Genomic DNA, 24,593 nt, shown 5'->3' with positions numbered 1-24,593 from the left:
TCCTTGGTGGGGCTTTAAAACTGCCCTTGCTTCCTTCTCTCTCTACCTCACTCTCCTAGAGAGTGCTCGACAAGAGTAACTATCTAACTAGTCCTCGTTCACGGGGTCCTGTCTTCACCAGAGTGGTTGGTAACACTATGGGGCAAATGCCTTTACTGGGGCCTAATTCTGCTCCCAGGCTCAGTGGACCTTCATCTGAGATGCAGAGGCATTCAAAGAGGAAGCCACACCTCCTTGCTAGACACTATATGAGACTGCAATCACCTTATATGAGTATATAGATATATACACACATATCACATATCATACATAGATATAAAAAAATAGCACACACACACATATATATATCTATATATATATTTATATATATATATATATATATATATATATATATATAGGAGTGTATTTTTTCCTATATAATTAAATAATATCAGTTCAAAATTAATGAGACCATGCGTTTTTCTCTAACTCACACACCAAGTGTAGTCTCAGGAGACAAATATATAATGGTGAATTAATTTCACAGTAACGTGAAGAAATAACTCATATGCACTGAAGACAGAAGTTATATTCTTCTGAATACATATCATCATTCTTAGTCCCAGTCTCATTCCTTTTTAACATTTCCATAATTCTTGATTGATAATGATGAACAAAAAGCACAGGTTGCAGACATCAGAGAACAACTTGAATCAGCAGGAACAGAATTAGATGCAGTACATTGAAAGCTACATAACAAATGTGTTTTAGATACAAACAGAATGTAATAAAGATAGTGAAGTTTGTTTATGCTGGCAACAGTCAGCAAGGGCAATTACCCATCAAATTTTCAATACCTGACTTTAGCAGTAATATAATTCAGAGCAAGATTGTCTTCATCAGTGCAAAACAATGCGCAGTACAACAGTTCAGTTTATTAATGGAACATGTCCAAGATCCCACTCCCCAAAAGAATATCAACCTGAAAACCTATGCTTGCTTCTCCACAGTGCACAGTGCTTGATTTTAGCAATATTACACTAACTTTGAGAATTTACTATAACATTTTACATCTGAAGCTGAGCAAGCAAGTTGGATTAAGGCTAAAACACACGGAGCTACTCGTAGCCAGCTTCTTGTTGTGGCTACAAAATAGACAATACTGATAATTCCAGATAATTGTTTTTATGTGTGCTTTAGCAGAGGCAATTCTCAGTATTTTCTATGTCACAGTATTTTCTGGCGTTAAGCAGCTGTGATAAGTAGCTGCTACTATTAGCTGTGTGTTTTAGCCCTTAGAATGTATCCACACAGCAACTTTTATTTTTGATTTTAGTTTAGGATGATGGTATTTTTTTAATGGTGTTTTTAGAGTAATGAAAAATACACTGTTTTATCTTCATTCGTTTGTCAATACATTTCTGTGTGTCATATTTAAGTTCCTTTAGGGCAGTGGCACATGGGGAGATTAGTCACCCGTGGTTGAACAAAGCGACCCCTATGCCGTCCCAACGACGATTCACTTCATTGCTAGTGGGAAGGCATTTTGGGGAGATTAGTCACCTGCAGGAACCGAGATTTAACCGCAGGCGACTAATCTCCCTGTGTGCCACTGCCCTTAACAGTTACACATCTTTACTTTGAAGGCTTATTTGTTAGCAGAAAGGTATGTAATAACAAGCTCCTTACATCACAGAACCTAATATTCTGTCTTCCAAGAGGTCTGCATTAAAAATAGGACAATTTACAGTTTAGCAATTTTGAGAACTGATCAGATCCTGTGCAGTATGAGTTAATCATAGTCATTAGTTTTTTTCATTATGCTGTAAAGAGCCGGGCTTCCCATGTTCTGCCTGATAACTCTTACTGTGTATGTAACTGTGTCAGTGGCAGGAAATGCTCCGCACTGCCTACTGCATCAGGACAAGTGCCAGGAACTGGGATAAAATGGACAAAACTTAGCTGATTAGGTTTGTGGTAATGTTGCCAGAAATGGCGTCAGCTCCTTGAACGGCTTTCATCAAGAATTTTGCTTGCAACAGCTATATAGCAGGCCTTTACAAAGATTGCATGCTGAGCATCATTTGAATAAATGAAAGCCAAATATATATATATATATATATATATATATATATATATATAAACAATTAACAACAATTATATCTGCAATTTGTGAATTGGTTAATGAATAATGACAATAATATTATGCTTACCTTTTTTATACACAAATTCCGTCTGGAGAGAATTAAAGCTGTTACAAACATTGGCACTAGATGGTAGATAACAACCGCAAAAAGAAGTAAAGTCTGAAAAAGTAACATTCTGTATATAATATTACTTTCATTAACTGTAAATCACAGTAATTGTTCTCTTAGTTTCCTAGCTAGATGACTGATCTGGGCACTACTTTACCTCACTCATATTCAGAGTCTAAGTAAATTGGAGAGGGTTGTCAACCAGATATAAAATGGATTTTGTGCCAATAGGAAGGCCTCATTTACAATTCCCACACAGACAAGTGGCAAAAACAGCTCCCCTTGGGATTTAAGTATAGACTTGCACTGTTGACACCCTGGAGACACATCTTTAAAAGGACCAGACACTTGCTTTGAAATCAGAATATTAAAGAGTTGTGACTCTCGTACACCAAAGCTGCAGTGAGTGTGTACGTGAGCAGATCCCCAGTTGCAAAGTAAAAATACACACAATTTTATTGAGTGCTTGGTGCCTGCCCTAGCACTTGCATCTGATTTTGCATGAATGCAATAGGAATGGTTGCTTCCATGACAGATGCATACAAGGCAGTACTCTGAGTTTTGAGAAAGATGTAATGTGGAAATACACTACTGCATTGGGATACTGGAAACATTGTCCTTTGTAATATATGCACCTACAGTTCCCGCTGTTAATAAATAAAACCTCTAATAGAGGAACATGATCTATTTTTAAATTCTATTCCCTGACAGGCCTACAGCAACCTTGGCACAACACAATGGTGACCTCATTGCACTTTCTCTAGAACATATAATAGATCAGCAGTTATTCATCTGCCGGCTGGAAAAAGAATTACATGGACACTAAAAAAGTACTAAACAATTTTAATTTCCTCAATAGATTAAACTGTAGCCAAATAAAATATGTGAACATTGCGTGCGCTGGTGCCAGTAAAGCTACATTTATAATATAAAAGGCTATAGCCATCCAACTTATGGTAATTCCTAGAGACTGAGAAAGTAAGCGTGATTTAAGCAACAGCTCCAAAAATGTAAAGGCTAACAAACCACTCTCTGTGTTTCTCTACTACATGGTGGACCTGGTTTGGTTACATACCCACAAAAAGACCAGTGTTCAGTTAACTTTCATCCTTAAAAGTTTTACTCCATCCTCTGTAAACTGTGCCTCCTATTAAAGACCACAATAGTATCAATTTATATTTATGCTGGCAAGGTAATGTCAAATAGGGGAAATGGTGTTGCTGTACAGATATGAGAAGGTTATCCACGACGGGTCGATTCTAAACAAAAATACAAACTAGTTCTAAAAATAGTTCCCTTTTTCTCTGTAATAATGAAACAGAGCTTTATACTGCATGAATCCATAGTGGTGGCAAAACAATCCTATTTTATTTATTTCATGTTTAAAGAGTTCTGAATTATGGAAAAAATTCTTCCAGGAAACCCCATTTCCCAAAATTCCAGATAACTGTGTTATGGAGCTATCTGGATAATGGATTCCCAGTAATACCTAGCATATATTTTCCTCATTGCACTTTTTCTTCTTGTACAGATGATAGGTTGGTAGGCTGCCTGTATAAAACAATTAATGCACAAGAGATTAACACAATTAAAACTAGAGATCTATTAGTCAAATATTGCAGGTAAAAAAAAAACCCATAGATCTGTCACTTGAGCCAGTGCTCATCCATTTTGTCTATAAGACAACTGCTTTCCATTGGCTGAAGCAGCATGTTATGCTATTTGTACAGCAGGCAAATGCTTGAAATGCGAAAAAAGCATCTTCTGGAAATTATATATCCTTCTGCATGTGAAAAGAATATGTAAACAATAAATGGAGAGCCACAACTGAAAATGCCTATCCACTCTCACTTAACATGCTAGTCTCTTCCCTTTAGTTCCATTTTGGAGGTATTTCCCTTTCCAATTTAATAAACAACTTTTATCCTTTCCTCCTCTCTCTCTCCATCTTCTTACATCGTTATAACTATGAGTAGTTATGAGCGAAACTGTTCTGTTTCGCCTCGCCGGAAAATTCACAAAACTGTGAACAAACAAAAACAAAATGGTGAAAGATTCGCATTACGTGGGTATGAGCAACTTTTTTGACACGTGCAACTTTTTTGACACAACCACGCCTTTTTTTGAAGTTTAATGAAACAATTCACCAATGGCAAAATATGGAATTTTGTTGCAAATCCATGCCTCATCACTACAACTAGAAGTCTAAAACTTATAACCTGTAACCATTGACTGACTGCGATACAGTGTATAGTTAACAATGCAAATATTAAAAATTACAGAAATATTCAACAGAACTTCATGCAATATCCTCCATTTAACCAATGTATAGCTTTCTCACAGAATATTTCTTTTGAAAAAATATTGTCTATTAAATGTTGCAAACTGTCAATGTGAATAATGATGATATTTGGAGGCTATCTTGTGACAGAAATTAAATTAAATTATGCCCTTCAAAAAGAGAAAATATGGGAATTCCTGCCATAGAATTTAGGATGAAGCCTGGTTTTAATACTTGCAGAAAATGTAAAAAATAAAATAATAGTGAGGTATAGATCATGACTCTTATGTATTTAATATAAAATCTCATAGGCAATCAGCCATGGAATAATAACTATAGAGGAGAAGTAGAGGATAAAATGAGTAATTATTGCATTAGATGATATTTGCATAGACTGTGAAGTGTTGAAAGGTGTTAAGTATGCTGCCAAGTTACATGTAAATCATTGTAGCCTTAATGAGAAAGCATGAGAACAAATATTGGAACTTACTTGAAAGCAAACAAAAAATGTAATCTATTAAATATGGGGCATTAAATCTATTTTCCGGAAACCTATTGTCCAAAAATCTCAAAAATATAAGTGCCTATTAAAACAAATAAATTGTAATTATTGACTGATAGGCTTTTCAATTGTAATAATAAGGCAGTATCCTGTGCTTGATGTTTACTAAGCTACCATAAACTCATGTTAATGCAACACAATCTAATTATTTCATCTTTATTTTTAAATGTTTTTAATAGCCTTAAGGCATGCTAGTTAATGAACCTTTATCCAGAAAACACCAGCATTCTGGGTAATAGCCCATACCTCTATTATAAATATCAGCTATACAGACAATAACCCTGGCAGCTTCAAATACAGTGGCTTGCAAAAGTATTCGGCCCCCTTGAACTTTTCCACATTTTGTCACATTACAGCCACAAACATGAATCAATTTTATTGGAATTCCACGTGAAAGACCAATACAAAGTGGTGTACACGTGAGAAGTGGAACTAAAATCATACATGATTCCTAACATTTTTTACAAATAAATAACTGCAAAGTGGGGTGTGCGTAATTATTCAGCCCACTGAGTCAATACTTTGTAGAACCACCTTTTGCTGCAATTACAGCTGCCAGGCTTTTAGGGTATGTCTCTACCAGCTTTGCACACCTACAGACTGAAATCCTTGCCCATTCTTCTTTGCAAAACAGCTCCAGCTCAGTCTGATTAGATGGACAGCGTTTGTGAACAGCAGTTTTCAGATCTTGCCACAGATTCTCGATTGGATTTAGATCTGGACTGTGACTGGGCCATTCTAACACATGGATATGTTTTGTTTTAAACCATTCCATTGTTGCCCTGGCTTTATGTTTAGGGTCGTTGTCCTGCTGGAAGGTGAACCTCCGCCCCAGTCTCAAGTCTTTTGCAGACTCCAAGAGGTTTTCTTCCAAGATTGCCCTGTATTTGGCTCCATCCATCTTCCCATCAACTCTGACCAGCTTCCCTGTCCCTGCTGAAGAGAAGCCCCCCCAGAGCATGATGCTGCCACCACCATATTTGACAGTGGGGATGGTGTGTTCAGAGTGATGTGCAGTGTTAGTTTTCCGCCACACATAGCGTTTTGCATTTTGGTCAAAAAGTTCAATTTTGGTCTCATCTGACCAGAGCACCTTCTTCCACATGTTTGCTGTGTCCCCCACATGGCTTGTGGCAAACTGCAAACAGGACTTCTTATGGTTTTCTGTTAACAATGGCTTTCTTCTTGCCACTCTTCCATAAAGGCCAACTTTGTGCAGTGCACGACTAATAGTTGTCCTATGGACAGATTCCCCCACCTGAGCTGTAGATCTCTGCAGCTCGTCCAGAGTCACCATGGGCCTCTTGGCTGCATTTCTGATCAGCGCTCTCCTTGTTCGGCCTGTGAGTTTAGGTGGACGGCCTTGTCTTGGTAGGTTTACAGTTGTGCCATACTCCTTCCATTTCTGAATGATCGGTGGAACAGTGCTCCGTGGGATGTTCAAGGCTTTGGAAATCTTTTTGTAGCCTAAGCCTGCTTTAAATTTCTCAATAACTTTATCCCTGACCTGTCTGGTGTGTTCTTTGGACTTCATGATGTTGTTGCGCCCAATATTCTCTTAGACAACCTCTGAGGCCGTCACAGAGCAGCTGTATTTGTACTGACATTAGATTACACACAGGTGCACTCTATTTAGTCATTAGCACTCATGAGGCAATGTCTATGGGCAACTGACTGCACTCAGACCAAAGGGGGCTGAATAATTACGCACACCCCACTTTGCAGTTATTTATTTGTAAAAAATGTTTGGAATCATGTATGATTTTCGTTCCACTTCTCACATGTACACCACTTTGTATTGGTCTTTCACGTGGAATTCCAATAAAATTGATTCATGTTTGTGGCTGTAATGTGACAAAATGTGGAAAAGTTCAAGGGGGCCGAATACTTTTGCAAGCCACTGTATATACTGTATAAATGTGCTGAAAAAGTCACCCTCGGCTAGACTAGAAAAATATAGAGCTTGAGTGAGGAGTGGATGTAAAATAGTTTGGAGAGTGGGCCCATGGTCTAGGGTTTTCTGGGGGGCCCCTGTCATTCCAGTCCGACTCTGTGTACTATTAGTATAAATACAACTCAACACTGTACGGTAATATTAGATTTGGATACAACTGAAATCAACAATTACTACTAGCATTTATGATTGCAGAAGCAGCTCTCAGAGTTGTCATGTAGATATAATGGCAGTGTTTAAATTAGGTTTCAGGAGAATTCGGCATAATGAAAGGGATTCCTGTGATCCTTATGTTAGCAAATCTCTCTCACGGAGACTTAGTTTTGATAACTTAATTTCAGCTGCGGATACTTTGGCTGTGTCTAAGAGATTGTCTTCATCCAAGAGATTTTGCAAAGTCCTATTAGCATACGAAGGAAAAGAAAATATAAAAGGGAAGAGATGAAGCATTTCTATTTGAATATATAATAGGTTATTGTCTTGGCTTTTGGCACAATATGTATCTTGGATTTTTAGTTTCAAGCACGTAGGTTCAATTTGGATGTAGTAAATTAAGGGCATTAAAACTATTTGAGGGAAAATTATGTCAATGGGGACTTACGCAAATGAGGAAATTCAATACATTTCACATAATCCAACACATTTCAAAGCTTGGCATAAATGAATGTATTTGAACAGTAAGATGCAATTTACAATAATTTATGTGACATCTTAGTCTTTAAAGGGGTATCTTTTAGTCTTATAGAATGGCCAATTCTTCACAACTTTTCAATTGGTCTTTATTGTTTATAGCTTCTGAATTATTTGCATTTTTGGTCTGGCTCTTTCCAGCTTTCAAATTGGGGTCACTGACCCTGGCAGCCGGTAAACAATTGGTCTGTGAGGCTCCAATTTTATTGCTATTGTCATTTTGTATTACTTATCTTTCAATTTGGGTGCTCATATTTAAGTGTCTCCTTCAAACCAGTGACTGGTTGTTAGGCTAATTTGGACCCTAGCAACCAGATAAATCCTGAAAATAAAAACTGGAGAGCTGCTGAGCAAAAGGCTAAAATTATAAATAATAAAATAAATAAAACATAAAGTATATATTAAATAAATAATAGTATTAATACTGCAAATAGTCTCAGAATATCACACTCTACATTAAAAGTTTAATCTAAAGGTGAACAAACCTTCAAGAGTTTTATTTCTGAGCTGAAATATCAAACTAAAACAAGTAAATATGTAAAACCAGCTTGCAGTGAATCACAGAACCCAGTCTGGTTTAGTAAATAAGAAAGCAAAATACAAAGACAATGGGGAGTGCGGAAATTGTGTATTTTACTTTTATACAACAAAAGAAATGGCAGCAAAGTTGTGTAGAAGAACTGGTAGTATTTATTTGGTATCTGATGGTAGAAATGGCGCTATCCTGCCTTATATATGTATATATACAGCTATTTCATACATGTATGTATATGTATGTATGTATGTATATCTTTATTTATAAAGCGCTACTTATGTACACAGCACTGTACAGTAGAATACATTAATACAACAGGGAATTATTAAGATAATAATAGATGAATACAAAGTATAACAATAAATACAGATAAATACAAGATAAATACAGTTGCAATAAGTTAAGAGTCAAAGACACAAGAGGAAGGAGGTCCCTGCCCCGTAGAGCTTACAATCTATATGGGAGGGTAACTTACAGACACAAATAGGCAAATATAAGTGCTGTAGGTTACAGTGGGTTACACTACAATATAAGTGCTGATTCCCAGATCAGGTGCTGGGTGAGTGCTCCAAAAGGTAGTCTTTTAGTTTGGTTTTAAAAAGACTGAGGGAGGATTCTCTTTGGAGGAAATCAGGGAGGGCATTCCAAATGTAAGGGGCAGCAAGGCAGAAAGGTTTAAGGCGGGAAACAGCAGTAGTGGTGGGGGGTGCAACCAAACGATTACTCTGCAAGGAACGAAGGAGTCAGCCAGGAACATACGGAGACACAAGGGAAGAGATGTAGTGAGGAGCAGAGGAATGGAGGGCTTTGAAGGTTAAGAGAAGGAGTTTGTAAGATATTCTTTGTTTGATAGGAAGCCACGATAAGGACTTTAGCAGGGGAAGCGCCTGAACTCTCCTGGATGAGAGGAGGAGAATTCTGGCAGCAGTATTTAATATAGACTGTAGGGGGGAAAGATGGGAGTTAGGGAGTCTGGTTAGTAGCAGGTTACAGTAGTCAAGTCGGGATAGGATGAGAGCATGCATGAGCAGCTTAGCTGTTGCAGTAGAAAGAAAGGGACGGATTTTGGCAATATTGCGTAAGAAAAAGTGACAGGTTTTGACAGTGGTGTTAATATGGTCAGAGAAGAAAAGACTGGAGTCAAAGATCACCCCCAAACAATGCGCCGAATCGACCGGGTTGATGAGGGTGCCATCAATAGAGATAGAAATGGGGGGGGGGGGGTAGGACCAGGCTTAGGCGGAAAGATCATTAGTTCAGTTTTTGTTAGGTTCAGTTTGAGGTGGCGTTGGTTCATCCAATTAGAGATGGCCAGGAGGCAGTTAGAGATTTGACTCTCAGTTTCAACTGTTAATGAAGGGGTCTTGAAACATTATCTTGAAACTTATTATCCAGAAAACATTACATTATGGGATGGACTTATTCTGACTAAACAAATCATTTTTAAAAGTGATTTAATTTTTCTCAGTAACAATAAGACACTGCCTTGTACTTGATTGTAACTAAAGGTTTTTGTTTTGAATATTTTGAATGTTTTGCATTACTTTCAATGTTATTCTAACCCCTGACCCATGCATAGTTTTAGAGGCTGTAATTTTCATTTTCCACGCACTACATGAGGGCACTGAATTAGCCTTTAACAGAAACAGAATAATGCCTTACTTAGCATAAGATTCAGTCTTAGTTATTATATTTTATAACAATAATTAATTGACATTTCACCTGAACTTCAATCTAGCACATTTTCTCTGCAATGTAAATCCATTATATTGACCAGAAACCTAAATCCTTGCTTTTCGCTTCAATTGGTGAGCTGTAAATATCTTAATTTATTTTCAGTCTTTAAAACCCAACTATTCTAGCACTGCAAAGCCATTTTTGAGTTAGAACAGCCCACTGGTAATGACACACCTGAAACCATCATCTATTACTAACTGGGGAAAACATTAGTTATTAGAAGGTCAAAAATATGACCCATGCTGTCAAACACTGCAGCATAAAAGACAATGATTTCCTTCATGTTTGGGCTCCAAAAGGAACAATGAAAGAGTTCCATGGGTTTCCCATTACAGATTCCTATTATTGATTGTTTTTTTAATGTAAAACCTTTCCTTAAAATGAGAAGGAAAGGCATTTTGGCATTTTAGTGCCAATGGATTAGTCACAATAGTGCAAGCTAGAATGGTATATTTATTCTGTAGAAAGCTTTACCATACCTGAGTAAACAGCCATTGAAGCTCCCTTAGTTTGTTTAAGATAGCAGCTGCCATTTTAGCTTGGTCTCAGTAGCTTCCATGCTGCAGCTCTAGCTGCTGGTAGCTCAGATTACACAGGGTTGGAAGGGGGGAGCAAATTCTTATGAAAGGGGGTGGAGAAAAAGGGAGGGGGAGAGGGTGAAGGGAGTAAACTGAGCAGAAACGTGCTGGTTTTCTGTGAGTGCTTATGGCTCTATTTACATAGACCTTTCTGATAAAGCTTACTTAGTTTTTACCTCTCCTTCTCCTTTAAGGGCCAGTTAAGTTTCAATACAGATACAGTATATGTTGATTATATGAGTAAAAAAAAAATTTGTATCTCTGTAGTGCCATGCCATTATATTTTTAGTAGGTATGTTGGTTTTGTTGTCACTCATAAATATAACATTTATATTTTTGTATCTATATATCCCAATTACCGCTCCTGATTTAGTAGTGTATTGGCAATATCTAATCCTTTTTAACTAAAACTGGACGCTCACACAATATATTTACATGTGCAGAAAAGCTATGAGTTTGTCGTGTTAACTTATTTATAAATGGTTATATATGTCTACGTATGGCGAGTTATATTTATAATGAGGGCTGGTTTGTGTGTGATTAATAAAACCAGTAATTGTTCCCAGGCTTTGCATTAGTCTACTACTCTCCGAGTAACATCATTTTCAGCCTCATTTTCACCTAGTCAGGTATACAGGTATAGATCAAGTATAGATCCAGAAACCCGTTATCAAGAAAGCTCTGAATTATGGGAAGGCCGTCTCTTATAGACTCCATTTTAATAAAATGATTCCAATTTTTAAAAACGATTTCCTTTTCTCTGTAATTATAAAACAGTACCATGTACCTGATCCCAACTAAGATATCATTAATCACAGTAAATCTACTGTGGTAAATTCATGTTTAAATTAATTTTTAGTACACTGTGGAGTTCCAAATGATGGAAAGACCCCTTATCCAGAAAATCCTAGGTCTCAAGCATTCTGGATAACAGTTCCCATACTTGTACTCTCCAGTCTATGCCATTGTCATGGCCATCTACCCTTTACAGCAATGCTGTTTGTTGATCACAACATTCAATGGTTCTTTTTTTTTCCTCATTCTCAAACTTCTGGGACTTTTACACACAGGTCTTTACATGTATTGTATAGACCATATAACCATGCCTCTTGTAATGATTAATAAAAACATATCAGTTAAAATTTACTGGATGAAACGGTTTATAGTTCTTTAAACACAGAAATAACTACAGAATAGATAAATGCTCACCATACATTTAAAGGCTCCCTGTGTGTATACAGTATGCTCGGGAAGGAACAGAATGTCATCTATCTAAAAGTTATAAAACACAATTACAGAGCAGAAGTTTTACAGAGTTTAATAAAGATAAATAAATCCCTTTCTCTGGTAAGTCTGGGAAATAATCTTTCTGTTCTTAACGTGCCAGTGTGGATATTATCATTCTTGTTCTCAGCAGACGAGAGATTAATTGTAATCTTTGGCTGCTCTTCCAGTCGTGATCATTTCCAAAATCGATTCAATAGTATCCATGCTCTCTCATAATTACGTACCATCTCTTTCTCTCTGAATCTTAATTGCAAAGCCACAAAACATAAGGGGTCATTTACCGCAAGTGCAGTGTGCAATTTTGAATGCAAATCACCATATTTTTTACCCATAATGTAGTTTTTTTTCCCCAGAGACCCATAATTGAGTCCACAATCAAAGTGCCCACTGCAAACTAGCATATTTAAAGTAAGAGTTGCATCACTCCCAGAGCCTTTGTTGGATCCGATTTACTGGGCGCGAGTCTGGTACACCTAGATTACATACCTAGTAAATCTAGTAAATATAGTGGTAGTAAAGGCTAGTAAATATATCAGCTAGTACATATTTTCTTCTTTGAAAAAACAGAAGAAGAGGTGGCTTACACCCTGTCGTTAATATGCTTGGCAGAGTTTTAATAAACCCTGAATTTACTATTAGTGTGCCCTTACGCTGTCCACCTTACACCTTAAATATTTTTAAGCCATTGTTATACTAGGGCTTACTTTCTTCTGCTAGTGCAGTGATCAAATATATATATGGATGAGCTCTATAATATATGTAACCCTATCTTGGCTACCAAGGCCAAGAAAGATTAGGTATATGGTTAAGTAGAAAAATTAGGTTACAGATCAAATGGGTTCATTCAAGGCAGAGAAGCACAGGTAACTTCCTGTGGAGATAGCCTGGTAGGTTAAAAGGTTCACCTTCTACGGTCTCTAGTGAATAGGGTCTGGATTCCCTACAGCAGTAATGGATCAGGGAGAAAATATAACTTGATCTCTCTTCAGCACTCTGGTTCATTCACTTAGGTTACCAGAGACTAGGGGAGAGCTTCCTCCAGCTAACAATCCTTGTTGGACAGGTTGCTTTCTAGCTCTTCCTGACTATCTCATGTTCCTAGAATGTGCTATAACAGTAACTATCCTGTAACTGACTAAACCTCATGGATGGGGCCCCTGTTCCCTGACTTCATTAGAAGGGTTGTCTGTCTAGGGCTGAACAGCTTTACTAGGCCTTGTTGACTGGAGGATCTCTGAATAGTGATGAGCGAATTAGTCCAGTTTCGCTTCGCTGAAAAATTCGCAAATCTTTCAAAAGTTTTGCGAAACGGCGAAAATGTTGCCCGTCAAAAGAAAATTGTCACCTGCGACAATTGTTTTGCCGCGGGAGACAATTTTCTTGCTTCGCGACAATTCTTTTGACGTGGGCGACAATTTTTGGACGTGCAGCGAATTTTTTCATCTGTTTCAATAAAAAATCCGCCAGTGGCGAAACGCAGAAATTTGCTGCGAATCCAAGCCTGGCGAAATATTTGATCATCACTATCTCTGAACACATCCACATGGTACAACAGTGGAAGGCCAAAGAGGAAGTGCCACTTTTTTCAAACAATACATTATGGGGCTGATTTACTTACCCACGAACGGGTCGAAATGAGTCCGATTGCGTTTTTTTTGTAATGATCGGTATTTTGCGATTTTTTCGTATGTTTTGCGATTTTTTCGGATTCTTTACGAATTTTTCGTTACCAATACGATTTTTTGCGTAAAAACGCGAGTTTTTCGTTACGAAAGTTGCGTAAAAAGTTGCGATTTTTCGTAGCGTTAAAACTTACGCAAAAAGTTGCGCATTTTTCGTAGCGTTAAAACTTAAAAGGTGCAAAGTTTCGCGTAAGTTTTAACGCTACGAAAAATCGCCAGATTTTACGCAACTTTCGTAATGGATACGAAAAACTCGCGTTTTTACGCAAAAATCGTATTGGTAACGAAAAATTCGTAAAGAATCCGAAAAAATCGCAAAACATACGAAAAAGTCGCAAAATGTTCGTTTTCAAGTCGGAACTTTTCCAATTCGGGTCGGATTCGTGGGTTAGTAAATCAGCCCCTAAATGTGATAGGAAGTGGTCACCAGGGATTTAAAGTCATAAGGGCTACAAACCCTTTGGGTCCCTATATATATTTTAGTTTACTATTACTTCCTGAGAAATGGTTGGCAACATAAACACAGCAGTAGCAATGACAAAAGAGGCAATTTAATACTTTTCATGTTCTTCTGGCTTTTGGGGCAAGCAATCCACTCCTATAAAGCTAACACAATTACCTTTGACTATAATGTAATCAACTGAAGTAAATTCTTGAGCTTTTGTAGCAGGAACAACATTACATACATAAGAATCACAGATTATTCTCAACAAATCCTTATATTACAATGTTAATAGTTACAACTTCTGCAATGTATACATGAGGGGCTTACATTCAGTCAACCATATGTTCAGGTATTTAGTTCCAAGAATTTATACATAAATAACCTCATTTAGAAAGTGCACTGAAGCAGCTTTTAGCCTAACCTTGTTATTATTTACTACTAGCCGTTAAAGGTTAATGTAACGTGCTGAAGACATTAGTGCAATAATGGTTTGGCAAGTGTGAGTGTTGCATCCTATTCTTTTCTTTCATATTTCCTCTCCCAATATTCAACATCATTTTAAAGGAGATTTCAAAATGTCCCCTTTTATAGAAGCATTTATGGTTGGACAGAGCTTAGAGACCATGACTTCAACTAAGAGGTTTAGTGGAATGCAAGTGAAAGTTCATTATTTTTAATTAGTGTAATTGCTAATGTTGCATTAAGAGCCTGGTTAGAGTAAGTAATTACAGACTGTGTATTAGATGTGAGATTGGTATTCACATAGTGACATTATTAAAATTTCAGAGATGGCAATATCCCCAAAGGTTCACAGCCTCTACATTGTTTACCTAAGGATGTTAAATTAATCATATCTTCAATTCACACTGAGCAGACAAAGAATAATTATACTCTAGCAAGACTTTTTGTATATGAAATGACTGAGGTGGATATTTCCTATGGTGATTATTTATCTTTATTAATAGAGCAGGTCTGTCCTTACCTTGAGGCTTTGTTCATTTGTTGCTTGGCCCTATTAAAAACTCAAATATGCATTAAATCATCCATTGAATTTGTTGTCTTAAGGTGGCCATACACGAGGCGATTTCGCTCGTTGTGCGATGAACGATTATATCGACAAACGATCGTATGGCGATCGAGTTCCCATACGATATGCCATCCACGGGCAACGATAATTCGGGAAAGATTTCGTCGCATCATTATCGTAAAATACGTACGATCGTACATCTACGTACGATCGAATGTCGTTGACTTCCGCTGCTGGCAATCGTGACATGCGCAGAGAACAATCGTTGAAAGACAAATGTCTGACACTCACACCAACTGGCAGATTTTATCGTTAAACGACCAAAATTTTTAAACCTGGCCGATCGATTTTGGGGACGATAATGTCGGCTCGTTTAGTGGGCCGACGATCGTTCGTACACCACCAACTATACGATAACTTAACGATAGCATCGGATCGTTCGGGAATCGGTCGTTTGTAAGTAAAAAATCGGTCCGTGTATGGCCACCTTTAGTATACTTTCTGACAGCACTCTTGCATATGCTATACAAAAATACATCAAATACACTTCAACCTTCAAATCTGGCATTTCTTTAACACTGAGTATTGCTCAAATCTACACGAGAACCCCATGATACATACTGACATCTATCCAGGGCACTGGAACAGACACTACATGTGTTTCTTTAGACATAGAACAGGTTGCATAACACTTGGACAGCAGTTTTTGTTAAATTGGATGCTAGACACCTACAGTTGTGTTCAAGGGTAAGGTGCACATGAGTCAACTGTTTTTAGTAGAAATTAAAAATATATGAATTGCACATTCTAGTCAACACAACTAAGGATATCATACGGGCTAAAATCTACTAGTTGTACATACAAGGTTGACAAGGACCAAGAAGGAGCTGCTGTTTTAGTTAAGCTAGAACCTGAGATTTCTCAAAGTAATGGCGGACAGACATACTCTAAGCTAGGGATCCCCAACCTTTTTTTTCCCTGTGAGCAACATTTCAATGAAAAAAAAGCTGGGGGGCAACACAAGCACAAAAACTTTCCTAGTAGGTGACCAATAAGGACAGGCAGACTACTAGAGGTTCTGTTTAGCAGTACACATGGTCTTTATGCCTCCAAAACTTGGCTCCAAGTCAGAAATTCAAAAATGGGCACGTACTTTGAGGCCACTGGGAGCAACATCAAAGGAGTTACTAAGCAACATGTTGCTCACAAGCCACTGGTTGGGGATCGCTGCTGTAAGCCAAGAAACATAATATATGTGGCTAGCAAATAATTGCTTCCAATGTGACTGGCAAAAATACCCAGCCCTGGTTGGATCTTTCGAGGACTACTTCAGTTCTACAAGCTTAACTAGCGAGTGGCATAAGAGTATGAGCAACTGTTTCAGTCAACCTGCACTTAAGGTTCTTCTTCCAAAGAGAAGAAACTACCACACTGACTAAATCCCAGAAGGAAAGAAAACAAGCATCTTTTTGTCCCATTTCCTGTTTTTTATCCCTTTCTGAAACTCCTGTTTTAACTGTGTTAGAAAATCTGGTATTGTATAGTAGTAGCAATAAAAAAAAAATCTTAATTTTAAATATATTTTGCGGGAAAATAGTAATAATTAAAAAGTCACTTGCGTGTCATGTTCACCCCATCACTGTATCTTCCAGCATCAATAAATATGCACATACGCACAAACATACATGCATTTATATACATAATAACTGGAGCCTAGGCTATTTTGCTTGGCCAAGGAGATAAAAGTCCATCGTAAAGGCATTAGGGAACTTTAATTACACATTTATAAATGCTTCTACAAATGCAATGTACAGTCAAGGTGAGGTCTTACTAGGGATCTTTAAGGGCACATGTGGAGATGAGTTGCCTTTGGTTAAATCTCAGCTATCACTGGCGACTAATCTCAACTTAATACCTTCCCACTGGCAGGTGGGAAAGCATTTTAGGGAGATTAACACTGTTTTGCCTCTTTAGGCTAGTGGCACACGGGGAGATTAGTCGCCTGCAGTTAAATCTCGGCTACCACAGGTAACTAATCTCCCCTTGTGCCACTAGCCTATAGAGGCAAAACTATGTTTGTATTCCTGTTATATACAATAACCCCTAACTTTTTCTTAATTGAACATGTTGCCAATACAGTTTAATTCAGTGTACCACTAACATTCATATTGTTTCTGTCCAAATGCAGACTGGGTTTAATAAAAATATTGTTAATTAAACAGTCCCTCATTGGTTTAAACAGAATAACTATGCCAGAAAAGTGAACAAACACCTAGACACTGCTTTTGCACTGATTTTTTGCCATGGCATTGGATATTTTAGAAAAAATGTCAGACATAGTTGTTAAAAATCTCAGAGAAATTGGCCTTTGTGCACAGCGAGAAAGTGTTAAACCAGACTCAGCAGGGTGCTGATAAAAGCTGTGTTCTCATTCGCTTTCTCATTTCATATGTTTCATTTAGAGGAACAGGCCAATGGGTATAATGTTAAAATACCGTTACTTATCAACATGGGGCAAATTTGTACCTGGGCAGTTACCCATAGCATCAAAACAGCGATTAGCTTTCTTTCATCCAACTGCAAGTAGAATAATGAAAGCATATTGTTGATTGGTTGCCTTGGTTTACTGCCCAGGTACAAATTTCCCTCGGGTTGATAAATGAGCCCCATTAACATATAATTAAAAGAAACATATAACGTTTTCTGTTTGCTTTCACAGATAAATAATATATGTGATTTTGTTCATTTACCACAGCAATTATAGGCAGAAATGTACATTACAGCTACAGATTACAAATTACATTCAGAATTAGAAACAAAGTGCATCTATTTGTATCATGGCTAATTGTTTGCTACAACAGACGCCCATAATATATTGTTGCATATAACTAATGCAGACACATCCAGACTGATACTAATATAAAACTCCAAGCACAGTGGAAGCTAGATATTGGAATAGAATTAAAAGAACATGATTTTCCAAATGCATCACTGATTTTGAGAATAGCCTTTTTTTCTGACAAATTGTTACTGTCAGCCCCACATAAATACTACAATTCCACATTCAGAGGTCACTGTGTTTAGACCGACATTATTTGCACAATTACCCACCATGTATTGTGGTTTATCAACACTATATTAATTACAAAATATAATTTGTTTGGCAATTCAGATTTAGCACTGGTTTAAAGAATGCATTAAAAAAAGAAGCTAGTTTCTGCACCCACATAGTTATAGTATCAATAAGTCAAATCATGTGCAAAACCAACACCTACGTGCAGGCTAAATGACTTTATGTAAAATTTACCAACTGAAAATTAGCTGCTAAAATTCTACTAACTCCCGTAATTAACGGAAAAACATACCTCCAGAATAAATATTTAACTAACAGATAGTTTGAATTATGTTACGTGACCTATTAAACAGGAATATATCACCTAACAGGAAATAATGCAGCTCTAAATGTAACAGGAAGTAGTGTGGGAGCAAAAGGCAGAACTCTGTCCATTGATTGGCTGATGGGGCCTAGCATGTATGTGTGCCTTGGTTTATATGTGTGTACTGTGAATCGTATAATACCAAGGGACGGCCCTTTATTCTTGAAATGGTAATTTTCTATTTAGAATTACCTAATGGCACATACTACTAAAAAGCATATTTATATGAAAATGCTTTATTTAGATTAAGCAGGGTTTTACATATGAGCTTGTTTATACAATATATTTTATAGAAGCCTACATTGTTTGGGGTATAGTTTTCCCTTAAGATCCCTTAACATTGCACTGTAGGCACAGGTGGGAATCTAATGCATGGGTGTTGTATCACTGGAATTAGTGAACTGGCAAAATGGCAAATTAGGGTGAATTCCATATGACACAGTTTGATGACATTTGTTTCATATTGTTGCAACTAATGCAATGGCCCCTTGAAATGATTCATTAGATCCTTTCTCACTGTTAGTTATACCCTTGTCTCCTTCAAATGTCAAGCATTGGCATAGAATATCCCTGTAAACTCAGAAGCATGTTTAAATTAATCTGTCCTCATTAATCTCTGTGCATCTACCCAGAAAGTACACTTCAATGTCAACTTGTGACTTTATGATTATACTGAGCAGCGGTACTGCAGAATGAGGCATATAATGACTGTAGTACCTACAGACATCAAGCATTGTCTTAAAATAAAAGGTATAGACTTAAGGCAATAAGTATATTTCTATGTCTTTATATAGCTTGTGTATGCTTGTTATTAACACGAAGACACCTGAGCATAGTGATTAGAGAGAGAAAGCAAAATGAATAATAGTAACTGAAGGATTTAGTTACAGAGATGGGCTGCCCATGTAATTAAGGAATTCTGCACTTAGTAATCAAATAATTACCCTTCACTGGTCTTTGTATTACTATTCTAAATGTAGACAATGATCAGAAGGTGAAGAACATAAAAGTATGCAAGTATAGGTTTTTACCTATTAGTAGTAGCAACTAGTGAGGGGCGGAAAAAATTCACCAGGCAATGCGCAGGGAACTTCCTTTTTGTCACCATTGGCGGATTTTATCGAGTCATGGGTGACAAAATTTGCCGTGGAAAATTCTTTTGACGATTGCGACAATTCTTTTGATGTGGGTGACAATTCTTTTGACGGGCGGCGAATTGTCTCTCTAATCAAAAGATTAAATACATGTTGATAAAACATGTTGATAACAGATAAATACATGTTGCTACTAGTGATGAGCAAATCTATCCATTTTGCTTTGCCTAGAAATTAGCCAAACAGGGAAAATGGCGCGTTTCAAAAAATTGTTGTGTAACAATTCTTTTGACACACAATTTTTTTGATGTCAGGCATTTCCCCAGTTTGCGAATTTTCCCTTGAAGGGAAATAGGACAGATTCGCTCATCACTAATAGCAACATGTATACACCAAGGGGCAGGTTATTCAAAATGTAAGTTTATGGGGAGCCCCATAAATAAATAAAGCACCAACCAAAAAAGATGTGGGAAAAAACGCAAAACCAACAACTTTTTCATAGTTGACAGTGTCAAAAAGCCCCAAAAGCCTCTAAAACAACAAAGCAAAGAAAGATCTTCTACATCTACTGTTGACTTCTATGTGATTTTGACAGGTTTTAGACATTTTGCTTTCAGATTTGTTGTAGTTTTTTGCATAATAAATCTCAAAAGAACTACAAATCATATTTTGGCAAAAAATCGAGCTTTAGTAAATTTCCCCCTTAAAAACTTACCACATTCTATTCATTCCTATGGGATTTTTAGGATTATATTTATCAATGGGTTAAAGTAAGTACTCACCATGTGATGAATATGCTTCTAAAACTCCCATAGGAATGATTAAAATATGGATGAGCTTTAATGTATTAAGCTCTAAACTCACATTTTGATAAATCTGCCCCCAAACATACAGATTACATACAAAAAAATAAAAACTACCAATAACCGATACAAGAGGTAACGTGCTTATCTACTTTTTAAAGATAAGCAATGCATAATATTATGGGGCAAATGGCACAAATGAGGGTTTTAGAACAAGGTGGTCCTGGAGGAGATAAGAAAAAATACAGTTGTTGCCATGGAAACAATGATGTGCCCCAGCAGAGTCATGATATTCCTATGGTTATAAATAACTGTATGAAAACATAAGGTCAAAACATTTGCACATACAAATAAAAAGTGACATTGAACATTAGAAGTAGTTTAAACCACGTAAAGGAAATACAAGCACTGCATGTAATACACAGACACGTGAAATATGTTTTTATCTCAAGCTGCCATGTCATTCTATTTATTCTATAGAAGATTCCGGAGACATGCAGGGTAAAAGATGAAACAGCCTATCTAAGGCATGTTGAAAGAAAATAATATATAGCAGAGCTGAATAGCATTATTTTATGAACAACATGTCAAGCTAAATTCTCCTTTCATACCCTAGGGTACCGAATATTAGGAAATCACATCCAGCAGTATTCCATTTATAGAACTGATTTCTAACAAAAAATGATCAGATTTAGATGTCTCTCAGCAAAACAGATGTCCATGGCTCTCTTGAACATTTAAGCATTAGGGTTCTCTATGTTTTTGTATTTACAGTTCCACACTATTTGTATGAGTAAACACTTTCATCATTACCTCGTAGTCTGAAAGTTATTATGCAAAAGTGTTTAGCTTGCTGGATAATTGAATAGAACATCCAGTGAGGCCAGTATAAATGCCCCTGGCAAAATTCCCCATTCTTATTATCTCCATTTGCAAACTACATGTATGGTGTTTACTGATTCAGAATCACCCATCATTGTACCTTAATCTGCTAAACTGGCTTCATGGTCTTTCTCCAAACATGGTGGATGCGGACTAGAGTAAGAATTCTTCTGATTCTGCAAGGGAACAAAAACATTGTCCAAAGTAAGAAAACACATGAGAGGTGTTAATTTGTACTAATTCTTTTGCACAATCTTTTTTATTATACCACAGTCACCAGTTTTTAGATGTTAAGCTGTAAAGTTTTATTTTCACAAAAAAATCAATCAGTGCAAGCAAACATGACCTATATTAAGATCTCTCATGCCTTCTTACTTCAGATTGTCTGAGCCAGAGATACAAACATTAATAAATTAGCCCCTTGGGTAAAAAAAAGTCAAGAGCCCAATATGTCCCACAATAAGGGCTGATATGTACAGCTTTGCATAACTTAAGGAAAAACATGCAAACAAACAGGGGATGTAAGAAAATTGGCATCATGAAGCCAAGGCAAAAAGAGTATCCACATAAAGATTATTCTTGAAATAAGTTGTGGCTGATCAATAGTGTCGTTGGGTTGGCTTGCCTACTGACACTGAGAAAGTAATGCAAAGGATCCTGAAGAACTCAGATGGTTGTTCCATTCTGTAGTTAATATATATTTGCTAGATCTGTTTGTGAAAACACTTCCAAAATTTGGTAGATAAGTACTTTGCACTAGCTAGAAATGAATGCAAAGGATTTTAAGCACTTATTTGTCTTGTTTGTGATCTTAAATTCCCTCCGGTGGCTAATACATTGCATTTGTATTATCTTGCAATAACAAGAAACCGTATAAACATTGCTTGACCTTCACGCCCCTCAAAGATGCACATATTCCATAAGCCAACTATCTTACATTATAGTTTATTTCTCTCCTGGGAAAGTAATGAGAAACAATAAGTACCTTGAGCCTCATACAGGGAAGACACACACCAACATACACAAGCAGATGACTTGAATTCATGTATTGCAGAGATGTGGCACAAGCATTCGGGGAACAACCCCTTCTTCAGGTACACAAGAATCCTTATTCATTTGTCTGTTAGAATTTATAAAAATGAAGTTTTAGCCACAGACTGGTTTAATTGCTAATTTAGATACAGAAAGGATTTTGTCCCCTTGATTAAAACTGTAGGCTGATTTAAAATGAGCTTTGCCTTTTTAATGGATAAAATGAAACTAATTATGAATAATGTAAAAGAAGGTTGAACTTAATGCACATTTTTTTCAGACTCAAGAACTACTCTGCCAGATTGTTACATTTGTAACTAATTAGGTGGTATACCTAATATTAGTAACATATTTTAGGTTTATTTGTCAGGTTGACCTGATTTAGAAAACAGATTCACTTACTGATTCAAATATTTAGTTTGAATATAGTTATACAAACCATTCTCTCATTAACCATACATGTAGCACAAGATTGCTGAAGTTTATTTCAGGGATGGGATGATTCACTATATAATACAATTCAGAGCTTAATATAAATGTATCCCTGTCACCTGTTTTTAACATTTCTATTTGGTGCCTTTCAGAATGGTTCTAATAGAAGTGCAGTCCCTGAGGAGGATTCCTCTGAAAGAAAGGAGCAATATCTTTGCCGTCAGTCAGTCAATGACCCACAGCTAACTTCTTGCACTTGCCCTTTGTACTCTTGCAAATGGGAAGGCCACTTGGAGGTTATTGTTTCTCATCTGACGCAATCTCACACGATTAACATTCTTCATGGAACAGAAATTGTATTTCTAGCAACAGACATGCACCTTCCAGCACCGGTGGATTGGATAATTACGCATTCCTGCCTGGGTCACCACTTTCTCCTCGTACTTAGGAAGCAAGAGAAATATCAAGGCTACCCCCAATTCTTTGCTACCATGATGCTGATTGGCACATCTGCTCAGGCACAGAATTTTAACTACAAACTGGAGCTGAACAGGAACAGAAGGAAACTGACATGGGAATCCACTCCCCGTTCAGTTTTTGACTGTGTTGACTCTGTAATTACAGATGGAGATTGCCTGATACTTAATGCCTCAGTGGCTCAGCTTTTTTCTGATAATGGCAGCCTGGCTATTGGAATTGCAATAGCCGCCAGCAAACCTTGTTCTGTGGAACCTGAGAAATGATTTTTGCCCATCACTCTAACAGCATTCATTCAAATGTACTTTATAATGCTTGGTCTTGGGTCATTTGAGCTTTTTATTGCTTGTGGGGGTCTTTCTGTAAAAGAAATTCCATTTTTACTTCCTTATAAATGTTTTCAGATGTAAGTTGCCCTGACAACGTTTATAAACAATTTTCATGTTCACAAAATGGCAGTTCTTTTGTGCAAAGATTAACAGTAAGGCAAATTGCATTTTTATACCATGTTAAATAAATGTATATGAATATACTTGAACATACACACACAGACATATATATATGTATATATAAATATATACTTGGAAATTCCTGCTAGTTGAGCAGGCTGGTAACATTGTACTACTTTTAAATTAGGTTTATTATTAACCCTATCCCTTTTAACTAGTTTTGCCTGTGTCTAACTAGTTAAGATCAACTTTTCACTCCGGTATATATAGTATATAAAGAGCAATACATGCAGGAATAGAAAAATGTATTTTAAACACATTTCCCTTTCCACAGACGTAATATTTGCAATAAAACTTGTATTTGGTCTTAAAATATATACATGGAACAGGTATGGGGTCGCTTATCCCAAAACCTGTTATCCAGAAAGTTCTAAATAGCAGAAAGGTCATCTCCAAGAGAGTCCATTCTAAGCAAATAATTCAAAATTATTTCATTTTTCTGTTATAATAAAATTGAACTTGATTCCAGCTAATCCATAACCCATAATGGTGGCAAAACAATCCTATTGGGTTTATTTAATGTTTAAATTATTATTTGTAGATTAAAGGTATTGTAATCCAAATTATGGCAATGTCCCTTATCCGGAAATCCCCAAGCATTCTGGATAACAGATCTCATACCTGTAGTATATTCCATACAACTCCAATAAAACTGGTGGTACAGGTATGGGATCTGTTATCCAGAATGCTCAGGACCTGGGGTTTTCTGGATAAGGGATCTTTCTGTAATTTGGATCTCCATAATTTACGTCTGGTAAAAAAAAAATTAAATATTGAATAAACCCAATAAGCTTCCTTTGCCTCCAATAAGGGTTAATTATATTTTAGTTGGGATCAAGTACAAGGTTCTGTTTTATTATTACAGAGAAAAAGGAAATCATTTTTAAAAATTAGATTTGCTTATAATGGAGTCTA

At 36.7% G+C, this 24,593-nt stretch overlaps 1 protein-coding gene across 1 annotated transcript in view; it reads left to right on the top strand.

Annotated features, from left to right (window-relative positions):
• siah3 (siah E3 ubiquitin protein ligase family member 3) overlaps positions 1-24,240 on the top strand; it is a 49,113-nt gene extending 24,873 nt beyond the window's left edge. The window contains exon 2 of the mRNA XM_002940965.4: positions 22,845-24,240. Within this exon, the coding sequence (XP_002941011.1) occupies positions 22,845-23,435 (591 nt within the window). The 3' untranslated portion in view covers positions 23,436-24,240. The remainder of the gene's footprint in view (positions 1-22,844) is intronic.
• Positions 24,241-24,593: the final 353 nt, after the last annotated feature.

This window comes from Xenopus tropicalis, chromosome 2 (genome assembly GCF_000004195.4).
Source record: "Xenopus tropicalis strain Nigerian chromosome 2, UCB_Xtro_10.0, whole genome shotgun sequence".
Lineage (NCBI taxonomy): Eukaryota > Metazoa > Chordata > Amphibia > Anura > Pipidae > Xenopus > Xenopus tropicalis.
This window is presented reverse-complemented; position numbering and strand designations above follow the sequence as displayed.